General features: G+C 41.5%; 1 protein-coding gene and 1 long non-coding RNA gene across 7 annotated transcripts in view; one reads left to right on the forward strand and one right to left on the reverse strand.

Moving 5' to 3' along the window:
* The window catches only part of adck1 (aarF domain containing kinase 1), a 205,789-nt gene that overhangs the window by 54,532 nt on the left and 126,281 nt on the right, over window positions 1-24,976 (reverse strand). For all 6 annotated transcript variants that reach the window (XM_039785553.1, XM_039785552.1, XM_039785555.1 and 3 more), the window contains 3 exons: window positions 13,546-13,704; window positions 10,299-10,457; window positions 961-1,077 (listed from right to left, as the gene is read on the reverse strand). In XM_039785553.1, the coding sequence (XP_039641487.1) occupies window positions 961-1,077; window positions 10,299-10,457; window positions 13,546-13,704 (435 nt within the window). The remainder of the gene's footprint in view (window positions 1-960; window positions 1,078-10,298; window positions 10,458-13,545; window positions 13,705-24,976) is intronic.
* LOC120549012 lies at window positions 13,153-14,813 on the forward strand. Its single transcript, XR_005637302.1, has 2 exons — window positions 13,153-13,446; window positions 13,534-14,813. It is a non-coding gene; the product is annotated as an uncharacterized LOC120549012 (long non-coding RNA).

A 24,976-nucleotide genomic window follows, 5' to 3' on the forward strand; every position in this document is an offset into this window, starting at 1 on the left:
TTTCTTTTTGTCCCATTATTTTTTCTCATTTTAATGCTCTTATCAACATGATACGATACTTTTAAAACGGTGCCTGAACTGAAAGATATATATATATATATATATATATATATATATATATATATATATATATATATATATTTAAAAAAGGAGCACCTTGTTCAATTGTATTTGTCTGTTCTGTATGTTCAAAAATATAAAACAATAAAAAGTTGATCTAAAAAAAAAAGGAGCACAAAACGGTGAAAACAACCACTGGATGGGAAAAGGGTATTTTACAATTACAGTGAATGCACCACGAGGCTGGCGAGGCGAGCAACATAGCATCATGACTGTGTTTTTCAGACAACGGCAGCTGCAGTCCGGTGTTGGAGTCCTCTCCAGTGAAATACAGACACACTTTACACCGTTTAGCTGTAAACATTTTAACTGTGTTTAATCCAGCTGCTAGCTAACGGTAGGCTAACGTTACCTGCTGCTAAGTGTAGTGTTGACTGGCCTCCTGTGCGGCAATTTTTCAGTTCCCTCTAACGTCCGTTTTCGGACCATCAGAAAGAAGCGCAGGCATCTAAGTGGCACCTAAATAAGGCACCGAAATCCGCGTTGCTATTTGGTCTGGTAGATAACGGTCGTTAAGGCACCGGTGCCGTATTAGCACCGGGTCTCGGACCCCATTCAAACCGGCGATTTTCGTGACTAGCGACTAGTTTGCAGGTATGTACTACTCTTTGGCCGGCTCGCAAGCAAGTGCAAACAAGTGTGTGCAGCGTGCATGTTGTTTTGTTTCCGGTCTAGCTAGATCCGGTGGTGTTGTAGTTTTTCTAACGTAAAAAAAAAATATATATATATATATATATATACATACACACACGTGTGTGTGTGTGTGTGTGTGTGTGTGTGTGTGTGTGTGTGTGTGTGTGCACACAGCCTTAAAGGTGCAGGCAGGGCAGCAGGCAGTACCTCGTTGACATTAATGCTGTGTTTTTTCATGTAGTCCCTGTCGTTGACCTGCCCCCCTTCAGCAAACTCCATGGTCAGGATCCTCTTTGTTGACATATCCCAATGGATGATGGGAATCTGTAGGGAGAGGGTTATCAGAGGAGGAAGAGTACAAAATCCAACACATTTTCACTAGATTTCATTTCATTCTCCTGTGCAGCTGTGCATTAGAATATGGGTTCGGTTTCAGATATTTGGCTCTATTGCGGATCTGCTTTCACGCTGGCAAAAAAAACTAAACAAGAATAGATTAAGCTTACTGCCTAACAAATCTCTATCAAAAGCTTAGTCTTCTCATTTTTAATAGCAAAGAGTCGACAAAACTTTCTGTAGCCTTTTAACTAAATAGAAAATATACTATACTTGTTATCGATTCGATAAAATGCTGTTGAACTTCAACCTCATTAGATTGTAAACAACAACGGAAAGAAACACATCAAATCCCGTAAGGTTTAATTTGTATCACTGTAAGGTAAACACTCACACACAACTGCACTGGCTCTATTAATTATTAATTAATTATCTTAATTACTTATTATCAATCATCCAGACCAGTCAGATGATCTGGAATGTGAGGGAAGAGCTTTGAAAAACGTACATGCAGACTGTGGAGGAGCCCTGCACCTCATCTCACTCTATTAAAGTGGGCTTCAAACAGTCCTCCTCTGGGACTCCGATTAGTTTTTAATCCACCAACTCACATTATGTAAGTTTTTTCTACTTTGCAGTTTGCACAATAAAAATGTATTTAGAATCTTTAACTGTTTTATGCATTATAATTTCCTTCAAATATTGTATAATGTTGGGGTAGTGAAGCCATCCATTAAGTAATCAAAACTTTCAGTAAACATGATGACATTAAAATGTTTTTTTTTTTATATTTTATGTACTCCTGACAGTAGAATAAGCCATTATAAACCTATATAAAGGCCCAGTCAAGCAAAAGAAAGAAAATACTGTGATATATTGTGAAACTGCCAGGATCTTGAGAAAAATACTGTGATACAAAATGTTGGTCATACTAAAGTACTTAGCACTAATTCAAATCATTTGTATTTTTTAAAGCACTGTATTTCAGATATTACAAACATCTTCATTAATCACAGCACCTGTTTAAATTGGTAGAATACAGCTGCTCTGAATCCTACAAGGCTTTGCTAGTTAACCTCATTTAAAGGTCCAATATGTAATATATTTACTGTATTAAATCCAAAAATGACCACAATATGTCAACAGATATTAAGGAAACATGCTAAGTTGAAATAATATCTTCTCTGACAACAATGACTACGTTTACATGCAGCCAATAACCCGTTCAAAACCGGAATATTAGCAATAACCCGGTCGCGCACGGCCATCTAAACACCGGTAAAAACCTGAATATGCTCATATTCCGGTTTTTAAAAACCCGAATATGCTACCTGGGTTACCCCTTTTCTAACCAGAAATTTTGGTCATGTAAACGCGTATCGGCATATCCCCATCAAAAGGAACATTGATTTGTGTTCTGCACATGTTCTATTCGCAAGGAATCTTGGTCTTTTGAGTAGAGGAACTTCTTGTATGCGCCAGAAAACATAGTTAGAATAATAATTATATACTATAATAATATAGTTATATATATATATATATATATGTCAATGCAGAAAACCTGTGCGCAGTATACCGGAAGTAAACAAGAAGTAGAGGTAAACATGGCGAGACGCAGCACAGCACCACACTTTTGGAGCGAGGAGGAAACCAATTTCTTTATTAGTGTGGTGAAAACCATGAATATAATGTCTTTTGTTGACGGCAGAAAGTACCGAGATAGTGAGATTTATAAGAAGGTGACCAACAAGTTATTGCATCTTAAGGTTGTCCGTAGGCTACGTCCAGACGCTAACCGTGCGTCGCCGTTTACGTCGGGATATTGCCAAATGATTACAAATTCCATGTATACAGGAGTAACTCTCTCTGCTTACGCATGTAAACGGGTTATTCCGAATGTTTCAGAAACCCGAATAGTGACCTTAACCCGACCATAACCCGAAAATTGACAGCTTGTAAACGTAGTCACACTGCATGAAAAGTAGGATTTTCGTCAGTATGCGGCACTGTAGATTGTCGTGGAACTTCAGGTTTACGGCTGTACACGGCAATTTACAGGCAACATCGAAAACTGCCGAAAATTGTCGGAAATTGACATGGGCCTTGCTTGGCAGTTGTCCCCCCATGACCCCCCCTCCCTCTAATTCTAGGGGAGGCTTTCACATGTAAATGAAAATGCTGTGAGCTATACAAATGCACATCAGGGTAGCAGGGGGAGTTTTACCCCAGGTGACATTTTTCTAAAAGGTATTAACTTAATTTTAAGAAAATCTCTTAAAATAGATCAGACTCAGTATAGCCTAATTGTAGACTCTTCAATTTTAGCTTGAATTGATTTATTTAATGGAAGTATGCTAGATTAATTACTTTGTATGTCATTAGCAATGACCAATGTTATGTAAAAAAGATACACAAAATAATTTATTTCAACAATTAGTTTTAATCAGGTTTGCCACAAAGGTAAAATGTGCATTCCATGATTCATTCACAGTCTCCTCGAGCTCAACCACTGAGCATAGTGACATGACTACAGTATTTGGTCTTGCTCATCCAACATTGTCTGGTGGAATGGAGACAGAGGCTCCACTGTACAGTTTTCTAAGAGAAGTCTTTCTGCTGACACCAAAACACTGTGCTTCACATAAAGCATATCAGCTTTGTCATTGCATGACAAGGTCCCAACCATTTCTCTTCTTAAAATCACACCATTTCTACATTACCAAAATTCAGCACAATATGAAGGTGGCAAACGGTTGGCTCTGCTGAAATGGCCTCATAATCCAGACTTCAATTGTGCTTTTATTAACATTTCCCAGTAATCCATTATAACTCACTGTAATTCACCTCCACACCAGTGTGTGCGCTGTTCGCACCCTGCTGGTTAATCTGCTCCACGGTGTCAGTACCCGATCCGTTCCACCTGCACAATCCGTTCTGCGCATGTGCAAGATGACACGTATGCCATGACGTAGGCGCAGATGATAATGCTGCGTTCATTCCACCACCACCTTGGAATAACGGCACCGCTTCCACCTGCACGATCCGTTCTGCGCATGCGCAAGATGTTCACACGCTAGCCTCCAGCTAACGTTAGTTAGCTAATAGCTAATTCGGCGGACCGCTAGGTGATTATAGCGGTCTGCCGTTAGCCTCCCCCGGGAAGCTAACGTTAGTTTAGCTAACGGTTAATTCGGCGGACCGCTAGGTGATTATAGCGGTCTGCCGTTAGCCTCCACCGGGAAGCTAACGTTAGTTTAGCTAACGGTTAATTTGGCTTACCGCTAGCTGATTGCAGCGGTCTGCTGTTAGCCTCCACAATTAAGCTAACGTTAGTTTAGCTAACAGCTAATTCGGCTAACCGCTAGCTGAGACAGCATGTAAACTTTAAAAGACCCTCAAAATAAAACTTGAAAATAAACGTTAACATATATAACAGCTGTTACGTAAGTTCTACTTTACTTGTGCTCATTTAAAATACAATCACTCAATACTTGTCTTTATTGTTATTACTGTAATGTCTTAATTTAGCTGTAGCTTGCTTTTCCCATTAAGTTTAACTTAACGTTATTTTAGACTGAATCTAGCTGCAGAAACAACGTAACCAGTGGGGCGGTGCCTGTTATTTCGAGGTGGCATGAACGCAGCATTATCATCTGCGCCTACGTCATGGCATATGTGTCATCTTACACATGCGCAGAACGGATTGTGCAGGTGGAACGGATCGGGTACTGACACACGGTCTTTCTCTATCACTCTGCCCCGCCCTCTACCCCCGCCCTCACTGCTTCCATTTGAAAAAATCGGCGGGACATGGGAGATGAGTCTGAGAGTTGGAGCAAAAACTTCCGAAATATGGGAATATTTCAGGCCAACTGGTAAAAGAGTTGTCGGTACACTCTCCAAAGATGCGCTCACAGAAAAGAAGAAGACAACGTAAGTATATGATTATTAATGAAACGGCGAGCTAGTCTGTACTGTTTATTAACTCTTGATCGTACAATGACTGTCTTTGGATGTTAAACAGGCTACTTAGACTTGGCAGTAATGTTTTAAACCCCACCAAGTTTAAACGCGAGCAGCACAGAGCTGTGGCTGCTTTCAGCGCCATTCATTACATAGCTAAGCTGGTGATGTTGTTTTATAAAAGTGTATTTTTTTTATCTCGTAATTTACAGGAAGCAGTCCGCCGTCTTCACAACTCTGAGATAAACTGTAGCAGACACTACGAACCGGAGCAAGGGTAAGATTTAACCCTTGTGTTGTCCTTCGGGTCCCAGTGACCCGAAGGACAACACAAGGATTATGTACTTCCCTTTACTTTGTTGAGAATTGCTCTCCAAACAAGGGTTAATACAGCACCTTAGTTCTTGTTTGTACAGCATTTTGGTCAGCTTAAACTGTGTTTAAATGTGTTCTAGAAATAAACTTTACTTACTTACTTTACAAGAAACAGGGTTTAGAGAGCAATTCTCAACAAAGTAAAGGGAAGTACATAATCCTTGTGTTGTCCTTCGGGTCACTGGGACCCGAAGGACCACACAAGGGTTAAAGAATATGCTTTCATTGAATTAATTTAATTAACTCTTCTGTATAAGGACATAGATACGTTAATAGATACCGATCTTAACCATAGTTTTTTTTTTTTTTTTACAGACTAACCTCGCCTCATAACGAGGCTGTGACCTATATTTGCTCGGAGCTGTCTGCAAGTCCAGATTACATGACGCTGATAATGACGCCATTGTGTGTAAGTAATTTTTTTCATCTTTCCTTGTTTAATTTTACTGTGACTTATGTTTTTTATTCATGCCACTCTCATCTAATTGTTTTCCAGCTGCCTGTAAGACATATTACGAGACAGCACGCAGGAGCTTCAGCTAGAAACAACCAGATGTGGCATCGCGGGCAGAAGCTGTGAAGAGCTCAGCTCGGAGTCGGTCGAGAAGAAAAGAGGGTAAGACTAGATCCGTTTAGTTAATGTGAATATTTTTCAGGTGCATTCATAGATGTGTTGTGTCCATACGCAGTGCATTGCGCAGTACTGACTGTCTTTATTGATTGATTTTACAGCTGCTGGAAGCGAGACAGAGTATGCTGGCTGCGGGTGAGGTGGGCATTTGGAAGTGCGCCACATAGACATCCAGGACAACGCACCACAGACGTCTGCTAAATAGACAGAATGCTGCCGGTTACCTACAGCTCCGAGGCAGCCGCGAGTTAGGTGTGGACGGTGCTGCTTCTGGTGGCGAGGGATATTTGTTGTGTTTGCTGTGTGTCTCCTGTATGCTTGTAGTTTTTTTTCTGTCTGTGTTTTGTGTCAAAGCTCTATCTTTGAATAAACAGCACGTTCCTGGCAAATAATTTTAACTATGATAATCATGACATGAATATACAACATAGCATATATGAAATAAATATATATATATATATAAATAAATATATATATATATATAATACATAAATAAATATATATATATAACATTTTATTATTATAATAATGATGGCCCAGGTTGACCAATAGCCTAACCCGTGACAGACCTGTGAACCAATCACGAGAGATTTTTCTTGTTTAAAAGTAGTGGTTTCATCCAATAGCGAGTGAGGAAATTCCAGCCAGGCCAGACGTTCTCTGGCCTGGCGCCTATTCCTATTCTAATTAGATCCATTAACACCTCCGCGGGGGCTCTCCACATACGTCATGGTTCGTTTCCGACAATATGTGGCACAGACGAACGTGACGTTCACAGCCTGTAAACTGTCGATAACTGCCGAAAATTAGGGGGATTTCCGGGCGTTTACAGGCATTTACGGGGACGGAAATCCCACTTTTCATGCAGTGTCAGTGTACAACAATGAACTTTGAAATTTCCATTCCAGTCCGGAATGTCTGTTTTTGTTTTGGTCTGTGTTGCTGTCAACTGCTAATTTTGACACCTGGGGCCTGTACCATGATGGTAGTTGAACAAACTCAGGGTTGCAGGATTGGTTTAGAGTTGACAAAACCAAACCGATGCAATCAGGCTTTATTGGTACCATGACGCAGCTTATCAACTTTCTCTCTTAACTCAGGCTTTGATCCTTAAACTCTGATTACTCCCCGCGCGCGTGCACATAAAAGAGTGACGTAGAATATAAAAATGTTTTTCAAGCACGCAGTAATACCGTCTCTGCTGCCAAAGCAAGAGAACAATCTTGGAGGAAGATTGCTGATTGCGTTAATGCGGAAGTTAAAGAAATACATTCTATAGGCCATTAATGTGAAATTATGAATATAGGCTAATCATATTAAAAATGTATTAAATAAAATGAAAATGTGTGTATGTATATATATATATATATATATATATATATATATATGTATGTTTGTAAAATGTGAATGTATTAGCTTTGACATCCTAAGAAAGATTAATATTAATTGATTTTTAGATGCAACCCCAACTCCAAACGTTCTTGGCAGCAGATCAAGACAAAATATAAAAATATAATTCAAAGTGGTGAGTATTTATCACAACCTTTTATTATTTTTGTGAATATTTTATCACAAACACTTCTTTGCAGCAAAAGGTGAAGCCATTGCAATGATTGCAACAGAGAACAGCAGCTGGGAATTAATTACGTCACCTATATTTTTCTTTGCTCACCGCTGATTGGTCAAACTTCAGACTGAGATCTCAAATCCAGAACATAACCTGCCCCGGAGCAGGTTAGCCGTGCAGCGTAAGATACCATGGCAACGAAAACCGATTAAAGCCGAGCTACTTTCATAGTACCTAAAACCCAGGGTTGGTGGAAACTAAACTGAAACATAGCTGGCTAGCCACCTAAACCAGCTTCATGGTATAGGCCCCTGGGGTCCGTTCCAGAAAACAAAACTCTGAGTTTGTTAACCCTGAGATGACGGAAACTCTGGGTTTTCCGTTTCAGAAAGAGAGGTAACTTAACCTCAGAGTCAGTTACTATGGTAACTGAGCCTGTGAACCTAACCTGGTCGGGAGCAGGTTTTCTTCAAGAAACCTCGAGTTTCTCTCAGTCTCCTCCCTCTGACACCAGCCCAGCCTGCTGACACAGCGCTCTCTCATTTCCTCATTCATTCATTTAGTCTGTATCAGGCGCATTTTAGCGCAGTTTGTTATCTGCATGAATAAAAAAACAGGGTTGGTTTATTAACCATGTTAGGCAGACTATAAACATGGCATTTCCTTTTGTTAACGATCCCGTTGATGAAAAAGCTGCTTTACGTCGCAGGGTGTTATATGTCGGGAGATGATATTGAACCCCGACATTTTAATTTTTAGATAACTTCCTATTTGAGCGGTATCGTCTTTCTTCCCAGTCTGTTATGCAGCCTAGGCTACATAACCTCATATCACTAACTTCCCATCTTGGACATGCTCTCCCAGCAGATTATTTGTGACACATTGTTTTGCAAACAGCAGTTTTCTTTACAACATTGGGGATGCAGAGCATATTAGTAAAGCCACTGTAAAGCGCCGTCAGAAGAGTGTATGTGACTAGCTCTGAAACGTGTTTTAAATGTTTTTGTAGTGTTCCCTGGACACAAACCAGTAAGAGACATTAAAAAGGAGTTCCACAGTAGGCTATTATTGCAGGTGAATGATGTAAACCATTTGAAATAAAAGATTAAGAATTATAATTCTGTTAATTATGGTGCTGCAGCCTCAGAATGGGATTAGTAGGCCTAGGACTTTTTTGCCCTCAGTATTGCACCTAAATGAAATAGATTATAGGTTCAATACCATTTCACCAGTAATATTATACTTATGATTAAATATGATATACACTATATTGGAATATGCACATTTACTCTAGCAGCAATTTTCTCCCATGCAAATTCTCTCTCTTTTGCAGCAGCCGCTGTTTTTTTTTAAACTCGCTGTACGTGCGCATGAGTATTTCCGCCGACCCGTTTGTTTGTGGTTGTTGCCATGGTGAATCGTAGAATCATGGCTCCACTCATGCTGCCTTTTTATTGTGGTGGTGCACGCGCATGAACCTACTCTGAGTTGATTGAACCAACTCATATCAGCTGTTCTGAAACCGAAAACGCAGAGTTTCCCATCTCAGGGTAAATCAACTCAGAGTTCAGGGTTAGACTCAGAGTTTGTTAAACCTTCTACCTGAAATAGGGCCCAGGAGTGCCAGACATGAAATGCAGACACGCAAAAACAACGGGCTGGCCTCAGCCATGGTAAAAACAAGTTAGAGTTAGATTCATTCTACCTGACCTGAAAAAAACTCTGCATTTTTCTAAACAGTTGCATGACCAGAGATGAGAGCAAACACAGGTAAATATTAGAAATGCATTCAAAAGATGGAGACAATTTAGAGCCCAAAAGGACACAGAGTTGGTTAATTTTCCTTAAACTCTATACGTTTCTCCACCTGGAATGTTAATTGTGTGGAGGATGGGTTGGATATGTGTTTCATAGTGTGGGGTCTAGCAGGAGCAGGGGGGTCGTTACACTGATTAGCAAGTGATAGTTCACCTTTAATCCTCGGCTTTTAACCTTCTCTTTTTAATAAATCGACAAAAGAGGAATTAGATCAAATTAGTAACAGACAACCACTAAGCTTTATGCAAAAAAAATGTGTGATTACATCACCAATATGCAAATGAGTATGACTTGTGGTAAACCCTGGAACATCGAACAAAGAAAAGCAGTGGGGAAAAAGAAGTATAATTTCCATTCAACAGAGCTTAAAAGTTCTCAAACAAAAGGTATTACGAAAAAGAGAGGAAAATAAATGATTATGGACATGAAGTCTAGCTTCGTATAATAAAGGAAAATTATAGAGCGTGGTCTAGACCTACTATATCTGTAAAGTGTCTTCAAATAACTCTTGTTATGATTTGATACTATAAATAAAATTGAACTGAAATATAAATTGCAGCGTTCTGCTTATCCTACTCTGTTAAAATGTAGTAAAAGTCGACAGGCAGCACAGAGAAAGCGGTCATACTCAATGTAAAGATCTGACCTATGTTAACTGTATTAAAAACTAGGACTTTAAGTTGAAACAGATTGTCTCTTATGATTCTATTGTATTCTTATTACCAGCTGTTTACTAGTATGTGGGCTCACATGGGACCAACAGGGTCAAAACTAAATCCCACTATGGACTCCTCGCCTGCCTGTTATTATAAAAGGAAGCCATGTAGCAATGTTTGTACTGTACTTAGCGTGTACCTTGAGAAAGGGGAGGTGGGCCAGCATTTTGGCCAGCCTCTCAGCATTGTGTCCTTCATTAAGGAAGTCCAGCTCTAGCGGCATGTTCTTCTTGGCTTCTTCCACCAACCACATAAAGGCAAAGTCTGGGAAGAGCCAATGGACCGCCCTCAACAGCACCTTCAAAACACAAATCAGATTCAGTCTCACTTTCAAGTATAATAAAACAGGCATGTGCTGTACATATACAGTGATGTCCTGTCAATGGCTGACATTTTGCTGACAAGTGTAGTTGAAGGGATTCAGTCCGCATCTGGCCAAACTTATTTTAGTTAGCAGCAACATCAAACCAGATGTGTTTCATCACCTGTGGAAGAGACCCTCTAGATTTTACAGATCTGGATCAGTGTATCAATCACAATTGGTATCACTCAGCATGTGAGACAGTTTTGTGAAATCTGATGATGTTTTCAGCATTATCTCAGTTTGGGCTTAGAGCAACCATATCGCCAGACAATAATGTTGACTTTGGATAATTCTGCAAAGTCTACCGAAGCTCGAAAAGGAAAGTGAAAAAAATAAGTTTCACATATGTACGGCATAGTATCTCGTACGTATGAGATAAACTTTTACTTCCTAATTTGGCTGTTTGGAGGATGAGAAAGCTGTGCATGTTAAAAAGGGAGTTGGAAAGTTCAGCCAAATGCAGCATAAACAAAAAGTTTTACCTTCTTAGTTAAAGGTCCCATGACATGGTGCTCTTTGGATGCTTTTATATAGACCTTAGTGGTCCCCTAATACTGTATCTGAAGTCTCTTTTATATAGACCATAGTGGTCCCCTAATACTGTATCTGAAGTCTCTTTCCCGAAATTCAGCCTTGGTGCAGAATTACAGCCACTAGAGCCAGTCCCACAATGAGCTTTCCTTAGTATGTGCCATTTCTGTGTCTGTAGCTATTAAGGAGGAGAGAGGAGGGGCAAGGTGGAGGGTAGGGGTGTGGCCTTGACCAACTGCCACTTTGCTCGTTTGAAAGCCATGATGTCTCTCTCTCATGGGTGGGCCAAATTCTCTGGGCGGGCAAAGCAGAGAAAGGGGAGCTCCTTATGACTAGAGGTCGGCCGATTTTTTGGCATTTTTTACATAATCGGCATCGGCCAATATCAAGCCGATTAATAGGCAGGCGCATCTGCGGGCAGCCTGGTGTTGTTGTTGTGGAACACGTGTTCGACACACGCTCAATTACCAGCAGAGTGAGCAGACCTCATCCAGTGCCTAAGGAAGGAGCTGTTCCTCGTTTATTTATACAATATATGTTTTTACATTATACATGTTTAATGTAAGTATACAAGTGCAGATTGGTGTTCAAGTGTTCAATAAATGTTTTTGTTGAGAAATTTTGGGTATCTTAAGTACTTATTAGTGTTACATTTTATCTTTCAAATAGAGGTTAAAAACAAGCAAATATCAGCCAAATATCGGCCAAAAATAATCAGTAGCATATATCGGCCATCGGACGACCCGGATTTCAAAAGATCGGCATCGGCCTGAGAAAACCCATATCGGTCGACCTCTACTTATGACCTCATAAGGAGCAAGATTCCAGATCGGCCCATCTGAGCTTTCATTAGGCTCATTCGAGATGAGCCAGATCTGCGCAGAATCGATCACCGGCGATCGCCACCCAATGCATGCCGGTTAGATTTGTGTCCAACTTGTGTCCTGACTTGCTCTGACGTCATGCACACATGGGCAACAATAATCTCACGAGATCAAGGCGGCCGCAGTTGCTCTCCACCGACTGCAAGACCCAGGCGGATCCAGGGCATGCTGGGAAACGCCGGCCTCTCAGCTGATCTAACAGCTGATTGGTTCAGAATCGACTCAACATGATGATGTTTTATATAAACTTTTTATTGATTTTGAATTGGAGGGATTTTAAATGTGATTTGTCTGATTTAAAAGCTTATTCTGTACAGAACACGTTGTGTGTCTGATACTTATGTTTAGAAGTCAGAGAGACTAAATTTGTTCAGATTATGGATCATCTACAGTGTGTTAATTAAAATCAGCAACAGATCGCATGTAGAGCATTTTGACAGCTACTCTGTTATAATAAAAACAACTGGAGACTGTGTACAAGCTGATATATGGGTCCGATAACATTTTATTAAATCAGAATCGGACCACAGTGTTTCTGTCACTTCCTGTTCAGCCTGAAGGCTGCTGGAAACGGCTGGAAAACTGTCCGACTTGAGAGCGGATTTTTGTCACCGCCCCCGGCTGCTGCCGCCTGCTCTCGTCCACTTTACAGGAGAGGTGCAGTTCATCTCGAACGAGCCTATTTTCTCAAAGGCAGAGCAGGATACCCAGGATTTTCATGCCATGGGACCTTTAACAACAAATGTCTACTGTAATACATAATGGAACTGTGTATAAGCGACTTGGGTTGAACAGTGTAGATAGGCAGTTTGGTGTGATTGATAAGAGCCATTTCCGGCACAAAAGAAATGTTATAGTAATATTGACTTTAAATAATTGTGAAATATAGTCAACTAAGTTATCGTTTATATAAAGTATCTGTTAATGTCTGTGTTTGTTTTGTTTCTGCATCAGTATAGGAGAGGAAGAATGGCTGGTGGGTGGAAAAGAAAGAAGTGGGTCTTTGGCATGTTGGCCATGCCATTATCAAGGGCAAAGAGCTGGAAAGCCTATTCCACTTCTTGTGGAAAGAAGCTCTCCAGGCATCTAGTCACCCTGATTACCCATTGTGTAGTCCTGCTTTGCCAGACTTTTGGCCCATTTGTGTAAGGTCCTGTTGTGTTCTTTAACTTGTGTTCTTTGTGTGTATCTCACAAATGCTGTTTTCCGTCAGATTATTTATAGATCTCAGCATTTCCGACCACACTTGAAGGCAGCTTCATTTCCCGGAGAAAGAGAGTAAGAAAAGAGACGGAGGGACTGAGAAAACAGTCGGCTGTTCCACAAACTCCTGGGCAGTTCAGTGCTTTGGTGTTTTAAAACTTTCTTGGGGCAGCGATAGAGGCAGTGATGTTTCCTGTTTCCTGTTTCCTGTACGGGACTCTCACACCGCCTCAAAACACTCTGACAAGTCTGATCCACGCTGACTGGCCACCATTACATTGTTGCGTTTCTCCAAAAGTTGCATGGTTAGGTCATTAAGAGAAAATAACATACATCATATTTGAGGCCAGTGTTTGACAAGACTGTGTTTCAACACTTCTTTTCTTCAACAGACACAGACTCACCTCCATCACCGCTATGTCCCTGGACATCTGTCTCTGGACTTTAGGGTGTTGGACCTTGATGGCCACTGTCCTCCCATCATGCAGCACTGCCTTGTGGACCTGGGCTAAGGAGGCTGCACCCTGAGGCTTCTCTTCAAAGGAGACAAATAACTCTGACAGCTGCAGGAGAGACATAGGGATGAAGAAGAAAAGAGTGCAGAGCACAGAGTAAACAGAATGATAAAGAAGATGGGATGGAAAGGGGTGTGTGGAGTTGGGATTGGGATAGGAGTCTGATCATCAATCTGATCATCTTTATTTACAAGCTATTATTAGATATTTTACAATGAAAGAGGTTAAACAAATTACAGTGGGTATAACTATGATTAATTATGTCCATTTCTGCTTTGGCCAAGTATGGATTTGTTATGCCATGGCAATAACACACCAAATCAACTGAAGCAAGGGGAGCTAATTGATATGCAATAATGTAATGATGATGGTTGTATTAGGCCTGTGTTTGAGACTACTGACCTGAAACCAAACTGACTGAGACCAAGAAGAGGAAACACAAGAGGCGCAATAGGATTTTTTTTACTGATACTATGACAACTGTGAATTCTCAAATAGCGGTCTTTATTTACCTCAACTGCCGGGCCTTTATCTGAGACAGGCTTATATTAGAGATATAGGCCATTAACTGTTATAAGTATCCTTTATCATCATTTAGTAAGAAGCCTCCCTGTTTAGTGTTCTCATCTGTTTTAATTAGCTGTTAATAGAAGCTCAACACTTCCTCTGTGTTTACGTGTCCTCTTGTACTGTATAATGTATTTCAGTATATTGTACATTTCCACAGCACTAAGTCCATCAGCACAAAAACTTGTCATGTAGTCTCACATTAATAGATGTCTCCACAGTGCTGTCTCAGAGCTGGAGTAGGGTCTGGCAACATTATAGTATACTGTAAAAAAACGCTGTTTGTATTTCTTTAAACCAATCACAATCGTCTTGGCTGGTGCTAAGCCCTGGATGCAGCGACGGAACCTCTGCAAAATAGATAAATAGCAGAAGGGGAGGTGAATGCCTGACACATGACAGAGTTCCTCCAACACAGCAAATGTCAGAGCCAACTCCTGAGCAGGTTCTCTTGACACTTGCTGTGACACCTCAACTTCCACCTGCACAGACTCTTACACTCAGAACTAGATCTGGTAGAGCCATTGTTCCACCCGGAAGACATAATAACCTGTAAACGGGAAAAAGTGAAAAATAAAAAGAGTGTTAAATTAAGTTTTTGTTAATGGGATTCAGTTTTGAGCACTTAGGAGGAATAGAGAATTTCACAGTATTTTGTTTGTAGGAATTACTCTAGTGCCTGAGTTTACACTGTATGGACAAAAGAGGCAGAAAAATCCTCTAAGGTCTGACAAGTCAAAGACAGTCTACCCTTTGTTCGCTAGAAAGGGGGGATGTGGTATTATTGCATGTAATATTGTAATACACGTGTCATTCACATAATGACACATGTATTCCGATGTAGTCAGTTGTATCAAAAGGGGACCTAATGTGATAGGAACATATATGAAGGGTAGTTGTGTATAGGGGGGACTGCTGTTGAGATGCTGATACAATAAAGTAATAATAATAATAATAATAAATTGAATTTATATAAAGCTTTTCATATACTCAAAGTCGCTTAAAGTGGTAGTTAGTTAACAGTTGACTCATGCTCGTTATTGTATGAATAACACGACAAAGATCTATAACCCCACTCCAATCCAGTAAGCCAGACTACATTGGTTACAGTCAACATGCAAGCAAGCAAGCGAGATGCACGAAGCAGAAAAGAAACAGGCTAATGACATGACAATATATTTTTAAGTAATGAAGCTCAGCTCAAATTCTTTCAGGAAGACTTCTAATTACTGCAATCACCACTATCTCCCTAAATATTGTAAGCTGTTAAGAGGTGTTCACTCTTCAGTAAACCAATCAGAATTGGCCACAAATTCATGATCCAATCACAGCATGACATCCTGCTGTAAATGTCTCTCTCCTTGCTATCAGCTGGCTTCTCAGGCAAACGTGCAACCCTCCTCCTCTCCTCCCACCTCCGGGAGTCATCATCCACTGCAACTGGAGTCCCTTTCCGGCAGAAAGGCTCCTTCGTTCGGCCTCCTGGTTCCCTCTCAGCCATCACCAGTGTCTAGGCTCCATCGGGGGGGAATATGTCTGTTTCTTTACCCCTTTAAATATTTTAATGATGGAGTCTAATCCCCAAAGACTTTGTACATTATATGTACATTTCATATTATGCTTAGCTACAATAAATATTTGCATATCTGCAACGAAGTTTCACCTGATTGAAATACATTTTGAGGCCGCCGAGAGGGAAAGAGAGAGGTCGACGTGCTCTGGGAAAAAATTTAAGATTTTGAAAATCAATCCCAAAGCAATAATGTGCGTTTTACGGGCATCTCTGAGAGTAAAGAAGGAGGAGATAGAGTGAAGTTTTTGGGTGAACTTATTCGGGAGAGAGATCGAGGGAGAAATTGAGATTGAGCGTGCACACTGAACCGCTGGCATGCAGCACCAGGCAGGGGGGCCGATCCAGGACCATTCTGGCGAGATTCCTAAGATCATTGGAAAGGGATCTGGTGTTGCGGGCGGCGAGAGGCAAGGGCAAGCTGAATTGGCAGAGCAACAACACAACGCTTTTCCTGGATTACTCAACAAAGACACACAGATGAATAGTGACAAGTTTCAAGGAGTGTAAGAAAAGGCTTAATGAGAGGTGACATTCAAAATCCTGTATCCTGCCAAACTTAAAATGGACCGCAAGAATGGAGTTAAGACATTTGAGGCTACAGAAAGGCAATGGCATTCATGGAAAATATGGAGTTTATGGTTAAAGTTGGTGGCCGGGTTAGCTCAGTTGGTAGAGCAGGCGCACATATACAGAGGATTACTCCTCGATGCAGCGGCCGCGGGTTAGACTCCGACCTGCGGCCCTTTGCTGCATGTCATTCCCCCCTCTCTCTCCCCTTTCATGTCTTCATCTGTCCTGTGGAATTAAAGGCCTAAAATATATATAATATATAGTATAGATATAATGGTTAAAGTTTTTCAGGTTAAACTTTGAAGCAAATGGGCTAAAGCAGCAGAAGACCACACCGGGTACCATTCCTGTCAGCATTATTATGGAACCCACTGCAGCTCTAGGCAAGACCCACCCTTCAATAGCATTCACGCGCTACAATTGGCCAGGTGTCCAATGCTCGTGTGAGGTAACGGAACCCGATTTGTTCAGGTCTTATCCCCTGACAAATCGGCTATCCTAACCTTAACTAAAAAAACAGGGTTTAATTGTGTTTCAACCAGCAATGCAGTAGGCCTGAGGAAAATCTGTAATGTGCCACAACAATTTATTTTTAATTGAAATGTCAATACAATGAACAATATTCCTGACATTGAAAAAATTCTGAGTGAAGTTGAGAAAGAATGAATATTTAAGAGATTTGTGTGAAATCAGTCAGTATCAGCCATTCCTCCTGTCCTCTGTCCCGCTCGCTTTGCTGAGGTCCGATGGCGTCATGTCATTGACGTGCATTATAGTTAACCACTGGGATTCACGCTCAAAGAGCTAAGTTTACAAAAATTTGCCAAATTTTAAAGTACGTGGAAAACTAAGATAAACTGTTCTTCAAAACAGACTTCATACACAGCTTTTTTTTTAGCTTGTCAACAGTGCTTTTAGCCGATCTAGCATGCTGTGCTCGTGTAAAACATGATGGCAATGGATGAGCAAATTGGACAGAGCAGATTAAAATATTGCTTTCTACATGTCTACATGTTTACACTTGTTAAAGTAAAGTATTCTGGCGAAAATATTTTGTATTTTTCTCGCCCAAATAATCACATTACAGGTATACAATCCACTATGATCAGTGCAGCGGGTGCGGTATTACATTCAATTTATCGCACCGTTGTGACGAAAAGAGAGCTGAGTCAGAAGGCAAAGCTCTCGATCTACTGGTCAGTTTACATTCCTACCCTCACCAATGGTCATGAAGGCGGGTCATGACCGAAAGAACGAGATCCAGGGTACAAATGGCCGAAATGGGTTTTCTCAGGAGGGTGGCTCCCTTAGAGATAGGGTGAGAAGCTCAGTTATCTGTGAGGAGCTTGGAGTAGAGCCGTTGCTTCTTTGCATCGAAAGGAGCCAGTTGAGGTGGTTTGGGCATCTGGTAAGGATGCCCCCTGGATGCCTCCCTAGGGAGGTGTTCCAGGCATGTCCAGCTGGGAGGAGGCCTCGGGGAAGACCCAGGACTAGGTGGAGGGATTACAACTCCAACCTGGCCTGGTAACACCTCGATCCCCCAGTCGGAGCTGGTTAATGTGGCTCGGGAAAGGGAGGTTTGGGGTCCCCTGCTGGAGCTGCTGCCCCCCCAACCCGACCCCGGATAAGCGGACGAAGATGGATGGATGGATGGATGGAACCTCCACCCCGGTCTGCCACTCCTTAGGCACTGTCCCAAACTTCCACGCAATGTTGAAGAGGTGTGCCATCAAAGGCATTTCTGGACGGATCTTTGCCACTGTGGGGTTGTTTGACTACCTCAGTGACTTCCACCTGGGAAATTGACGACAATCCCCCATCATCCTCCAGCTCTGCCTCTAACATAGAGGGCGTATTAGCTGGATTTAGGAGTTCCTCAAAGTAGTCCTTCCACCGCCCTATTACCTCCTCAGTTGAGGTCATTAGTGTCCCATCCTTACTGTACACAGCTTGGATGATTCCCCGCTTCCCCTTCTGAGGTGGCGAACGGTTTTCCAGAAGTACCTTGGTGCCGACCGAAAGACCTTCTCCATGTCTTCTACAAACTTCTCCCACACCCGCTGCTTTGCCTCTTTTACAGCAGAGGCTGCAGCCCTTCGGGCCCTTCGGTACCCTACAACTGCCTCTGGAGTCCTTTGGGATAACATATCCTGGAAAGACTCCTTCAGTCGGACAGCTTCCCTGACCACTGGTGTCCACCACGGTGTTCGAGCGTTACCGCCCCTTGAGGCACCTAAGACCCTAAGACCACAGCTCCCCGCTGCAGCTTCAGCAATGGAAACTTTGAACATTGTCCAATCGGGCTCAATGCCCCCAGCCTTCACAGGGATGCACGAAAAGCTCCACCGGAGGTGTGAGTTTAAAGTCTGATCGGACAGGGGCCTCCTCCAGACGTTCCCAATTTACCGCACTACCCGTTTGGGCTTACCAGGTCTGTCCAGAGTCTTCCCCCACCCCCTCACCCAACTCACCACCAGATGGTGATCGGTTGACAGCTCTGCCACTCTCTTCACCCGAGTGTCCAAAACATATGGCCTCAGAACAGATCAATCGACCGTTGACCTTTGGCCTAGGGTGCTCTGGTACCAAGTACACTTATGAGTATCCCTATGTTTGAACATGGTGTTCTTTATAGACAATCCATGACTAGCACAGAAGTCCAACAACGAACAACCACTCGGGTTTAGATCAGGGAGGCCGTTCCTCCCAATCACGCCTCTCCATGTGTCTCCATCATCGCTCACGTGCTCGTTGAAGTCCCCCAGCAGAATTATGGAGTCCCCCACTGGAGCCCCATGCAGGACTCCATTCAAGGTCTCCAAGAAGGCCGAATACTCCGAGCTTTTGTTTGGTCCACATGCACAAAAAACAGTCAGAGCCCCCCCCCCCACAACCCGCAGGCGTAGGGAGGCAACCCTCTCGTCCACTGGGGTGAACTCCAATGTAGTGATGCTCAGCTGGGGGCTTGTGAGTATCCCCACACCCGCCCGGCGCCTCATACTAGGGATGGCCAAATTAAGCTTTGTGAACCATTTTCTCTTTTTTCTGAGCCCACTAGATGGGGCTCTTTCTTCAACAAAGGGTTGAAAACACACTGAATTTCCATTCCTTTAACCTTTTTCTTTGAACAGAGACCACCATCTAGTGAGCTCAGAAAATAAAGTAAAATGGTTCACGAAGCTTCATTTGACCATCACTACCTCACACCCTTAAATGATTTATTTAAAATGCAATAACTTATAACAATTTTTGCTGTTACTAGACACTAGATAGCAGAAGGGTATTTTACAACAACATTGCAACACAAGCTTACAGAGCAGGACCTGAACGTACCAAGAGGTCCCGTCTCTGTTGGTTATCCAAAGGCGGTCGTCAGTGTCCACAGCATTTTAACCGTGTTTAAGCCAGCTAACGTTACTCGCTAATGATAAAAAAAAGGCTAAAAGTACCTGCTGTTTAATGTTAGCTAGCATAATGCACTAGGCTGTTTAAAAATTAAATTGTGATTCATTTTTTATCTCAGTCGTTGTAATCTTTACACATTTAAATAGATTTTTAACTGATTCACAATGCACCGTTACATCCGTAATACTGACCATTCTATATAATCGATTCTCCTCAACTTTTTTATAATGCAGAGGCTGGAAACAACTGTGTTAAATCCTCTCATCATCATCATTATCATCAGAAACCTCACCCCATGCAGATTACTGACACCTATATGATGAATGTATGTATCAAATTGACTGCCAGGATCATTATAACTTTATTTCATCAGTCCTCAACAAGCTCAGACTATATATCACATTTAAATATTGCGTATAATATGATAATAAGGCAGCTGTGGCTCAGGTGGTAGAGCAGTCATCCACCAATCGGAAGGTCTGTGGTTCTACATGTTGAAGTGTCCAAGACATTGAATCCTGAATTGCTTCCGATGCTGTGCCATTGGTGTGGGAATGTTTATCTGATGAGCAGGTGGCACCTTGTATGGCAGCCTTAGCCACCAGTCTGTGCATGTTTGTGTGAATGGTGCCTGTACTATGTAAAGAGTAATCAGTAAGACTAGAAAAACGCTATATAAATGCAGTCCATTTACATTCACATTCACTCTATACAATAATAAACATAGGAGTAACTGTAGCGATCACAATGAAATCTGCTGATGAGCTCCTTTTGTGCTATAACAGTCATTTTCTTGAACAAAATGTGAACAAAACAAAGGAAATGGTATTTGACTTTGAAACCAAACAAAACAAACCCATGACAGTTCTTATAGAGAGGAAAACACCATGTTAGATAGTCAGAAAAAGACTTTGGATCATATCATAACCTTAACATACAGAAACAGGCTCAGGGTTTGATGCAGCTACTATAAATATGCTCTTGCCTTTTGATACACTCTGCCCACCCACAAACCTCTATCACAGCACTGTGCATTAAGCACCCAGTGTGCCCTTTGAGCAGAGGTAGTTCCTCATTAGCCTCCACTCATCTCTGTGGACACACAGAACACACACACACACACACACACACACAGGAATTAGTGTGTAGGTTTGAAGGTTAAAGAGGCTTCCCCAGGGACCTGAAGTCATTAGAACAGTCTTATTGTATGCTTTGGAACCTCCACACCGCACTGAGGCTGCCCTGCCTCATGGATACAAACCTGTTAACTGAACAAGAAGGCAGCCTGAAGCTTCTACTTTATGTAGTAGTAAGTGTTATGTAGTATGTAGAAATTGACAAATTCAAGGAACAGCAAGAGACTCTGATGTATATAACCAAATGGGATGGATAAACACATAAGAAGCTGGGTCCAGATAGCCAGACAGATTATTTTAAGAGGATGGAAGAATGAAGGGGTGCCGTCAATCCAGGAGTGCGCTCGTGCGATGGTTAGGGTTGTGGCTTTTGACAAAATGTCATATAAACGGTTTGCCAGATTGGATGTCTATACTATAAAACGGGGAATGTACCGGAGCATATACATATGTTTATTTGGTTTAATGTCTATTTTGTTACTATTTTGTTGAATTGTCGTGTATTGTAGTTACTATGACATCTTTTCTTGATTTTTATCTGGGTGGGTGGTGATGACGAAGGGGGGATGTGTTCATTTTGCGAGAACAAAATTGTTAATCACAAAAAAAATATTTAGTTTGGAACACCATTTCCTTTTAAGTTTTCTCGATGCTTGCTTTAATTTGTGTGTTGGGGGCTATTATACCACGGAGCAGATGTAGCCACCTAGAATTTCTTCACCCAACCAAAGTCCTTCACCAAACCAAAGGCCTCACAATTGTGAGGTGCTTGTACTTTACTTTGTAATATTTCCATGTTATGCTACTTCATACTTATACTCCACTACATCTCAGAGGTAAACAACATTTATTTTAAAGCTTTAGTTAGACTAGTAATCAATCAAAGTGAGTAATAATGGGTGTGGTATGTGTCCCCTTTGGGGCATTATACTGTCTTGGCTTCATTCTCCCTCATCTACTGCATTGTAATATTCAACATGCTTAGCTTGTGCTGGATTTGGCTGGGAGAAAGACTTCTTTCATATTAATTCTTCAAACTGTACCATGGGGGGGGGAATTCCCCTGCTGTTTGTACCTAGTGAAACATAAAAAGAGGCTAATTTGAACACGATTGTTGGCCCATCAGGTAGAGGCTGAACATGAGCCCTGTAGAAGATGCCACCAGATGATAAATTACGCAAGCAGCACAAGATCCTGTGTGGGAACAGCTGAGTTATTCATTATGCAAATATGCTAAATGGAATGAAATTGTCTGCACTCACCAGTGTCTACCTACTACAATGATGAGCATCCAGTGGGATCTGACATGCAAAGACTGCTTTCACGGGTTAAGGATACGTGTAATTTCTCAGTTGGGCCTGTCACTTTAACTTTTAGATACTGTTTAAAGAGGAAGGTTGGCACTAATAGTCAAAACACTTTGTCATGTTTGCTGTGTTCGTAGTCCTAGCTGTGTCACCAGTGCTTGGCCTGTAGCCTCTGATTCAAACACTATTTTATCACTGCTTATATTAATGTCAGCTGTGGAGTTAATAAACATGGTAATGTATGCGCATGGGCCCCGCTCCCAGAACATAGACCCGCAGTGACATACGTTTCCTGAAATGAGTTATGGCACAAATAAAATGGCCCCTGAGGCCTCTCAGTTGTATAGCAACACATCAGTGTCTGTGTCAGCAAGCATGTGGCCATTTTGGATGCTGGCAACCGGCCACAGCCCCAGCTGGATGAAGAGACATTACTCATTACAGCACAGAAGAGAATAAGTGAGAGAGATTGCTTTAGTGGAGAGAGGAAATCAAAGTTTCCATTCTAACATTTCCAACTGTCTTAATGTACAGCACAACTGCAGAGGGAACCAGGCCTTTAGTTGAAACAGGCTTGTGCTAGGGACAGACCTCTCTTTAAATATTTGATCAGATTTGATCAAGAAGCCTCCTTGTTTTCTGATCTTTTTCTGTTTTGACTGATGCAGAGTCATGTCACACTCCCTGCAGTTCTTGGTTTCTCCCCTCTGACAGAAAAACTGTTTTCATACACTAATTACTCCCAATCACTTCCCTTTTGCCTTTTTTTGCCTTAGAACCCTGGTAAGATAGTGTCAATGAAACTCAACAAATCATATAAAGTGATGATGGAATAACTGTTGTGGAGATGTACATTAAGCAAAATGTACAATGAGAGATTTAGTATAGGTTAACCCATCCCATTATCCCCACTCTAATATTTATTTTTTGCCTGGCCTTAATTAGTCTGTGTTGGAACAATAACTTACTCAAAAGTTAAGTTTAAAACTGCTTTTAATGTTTAATGTTTGTACTGTGTCTAATTTATCATGGCTACTATTGGCATTTTCAGTCATTTCAACATTTGTGTACTAACATTGAATTATATGCTGTAGAGTACTCAAGTTAGTTACTCGCAAAAACAATTGAGACACAGCCAGTGAAGTGAATTCGACTGGTCCTGGCTAACACCACCATGCTAACACGCGATAACTGCTAACGTTACCGGAGGACCAACCAACGGTGAGTAATTTTAAGCTAAGAAAGGGTGGCTGTAAGTCGGGTAGACAGGACTGGGAGTTTGCTGTGTTTTAGCGGTTGTTGCCATCTGTCAGTCGGGTAGAGAGTGGTTGATGCAGTAATTTTAAGGCAAGATAGGGTGGCTGTCAGTCGGGTACAGAGCTCCGCGTGAGCACGGGCATTTATGACTGTCAACATAGCCAGCATGTAACGTAATTTAGCCACTGTTGTTGCAAGGCGTGCTAATGTTACTCTGTCACAGACTACATTGTGCAAGTGTGCTAACTTATAACACTAATAACCTCTGCTGGTTAAATTTATACTTTAACCAGTCCCTCCAGGAATTCACGATGTCGCAATCAACAGCAGTGCGACTTGCAATTTTGTCCAATTACTGCAACTTTATTGCAAATTTGACCAATAACCAGAGCTTCCCGTGACTTTCAACAATGACAGCAGTCCCCCGTGCCAGACTTTTGGTATCTGACGCTGAGAGCCACTGACTAAGCGGGATTGAGATGTTGACGTACGTCGCCAAATTCATTTTCTTGTTTCTGGTATGAAGATGAGACGTGGTTGACCCAAACACCATTTACCAACAAACACACAGGGAAAAACTGTGCAGAACAATTCAGACCGTCCAATCTGTAAATAATTTAACATCAAAGTATGCTGTAAAGATTTGTTACTCTAAAGTTGCTAAAAAATGCTGTTTCAATCCTGTCTGCTCGCTGCAGCGGGTGGGGCTGCTGCTCAGTTCTCCCCGCAACAGAAACACACACACACACACACACATACACACACACACACACACACACAAAACAACTTATCGCCTTTTGCCTTTCTTCTATTTATATAGTGTGCTGATATATAGCCTACACTGACAACTATGTGAAAGACAACAGAACATGGATTTTATTAAAAATCTCCTTTACACTCCAGGTTTACATAGAATTCAAACTGAACAATCATGATCTGGCCATGTTATTATGGGTATTTACTTCCATAATTGTTGGATACAGAATGGCTTGATGGCATGTTAAGATTGAATAACACATCCATCCATCCATCCATCCATCCTGTGTTATATTGCAATATTAAAGTACCCCTTAATGTCAACAAAAAGTAAGAGTTAGCTGAAGTTGCTGCCATACTAGTTATTTCTTATTTTACACGTCATTTAGCTGACGCTTTTATCCAAAGCAACTTACAATTGCTATTCAGAGGCCACACGCCTCTGGAGCAACTATGGGTTAAAGGTCCAATATGTAATATTTGTACTGTAATAAATCCAAAAATGACACCAATGCCTCATCAGATATTAAGGAAACATGTTAAACTGAAATACTATCTTTTCTGACAACAATGCTAATTTCAGTATTTTTCTTTTTGAAATTTACATTCCGTGACGGAATTTATGTTTATGTTTTGATCTGTGTGTTGTTATCAACGGCCCAGTTTGACAGCCAGGCTGGGTTGCCAGATATACCTGTAAAAACGTAAACCCAGCACGCTACAGCTGTAACGGTAGTACAGCCATGAAA

Source organism: Perca fluviatilis, chromosome 20 (genome assembly GCF_010015445.1).
Source record: "Perca fluviatilis chromosome 20, GENO_Pfluv_1.0, whole genome shotgun sequence".
Lineage (NCBI taxonomy): Eukaryota > Metazoa > Chordata > Actinopteri > Perciformes > Percidae > Perca > Perca fluviatilis.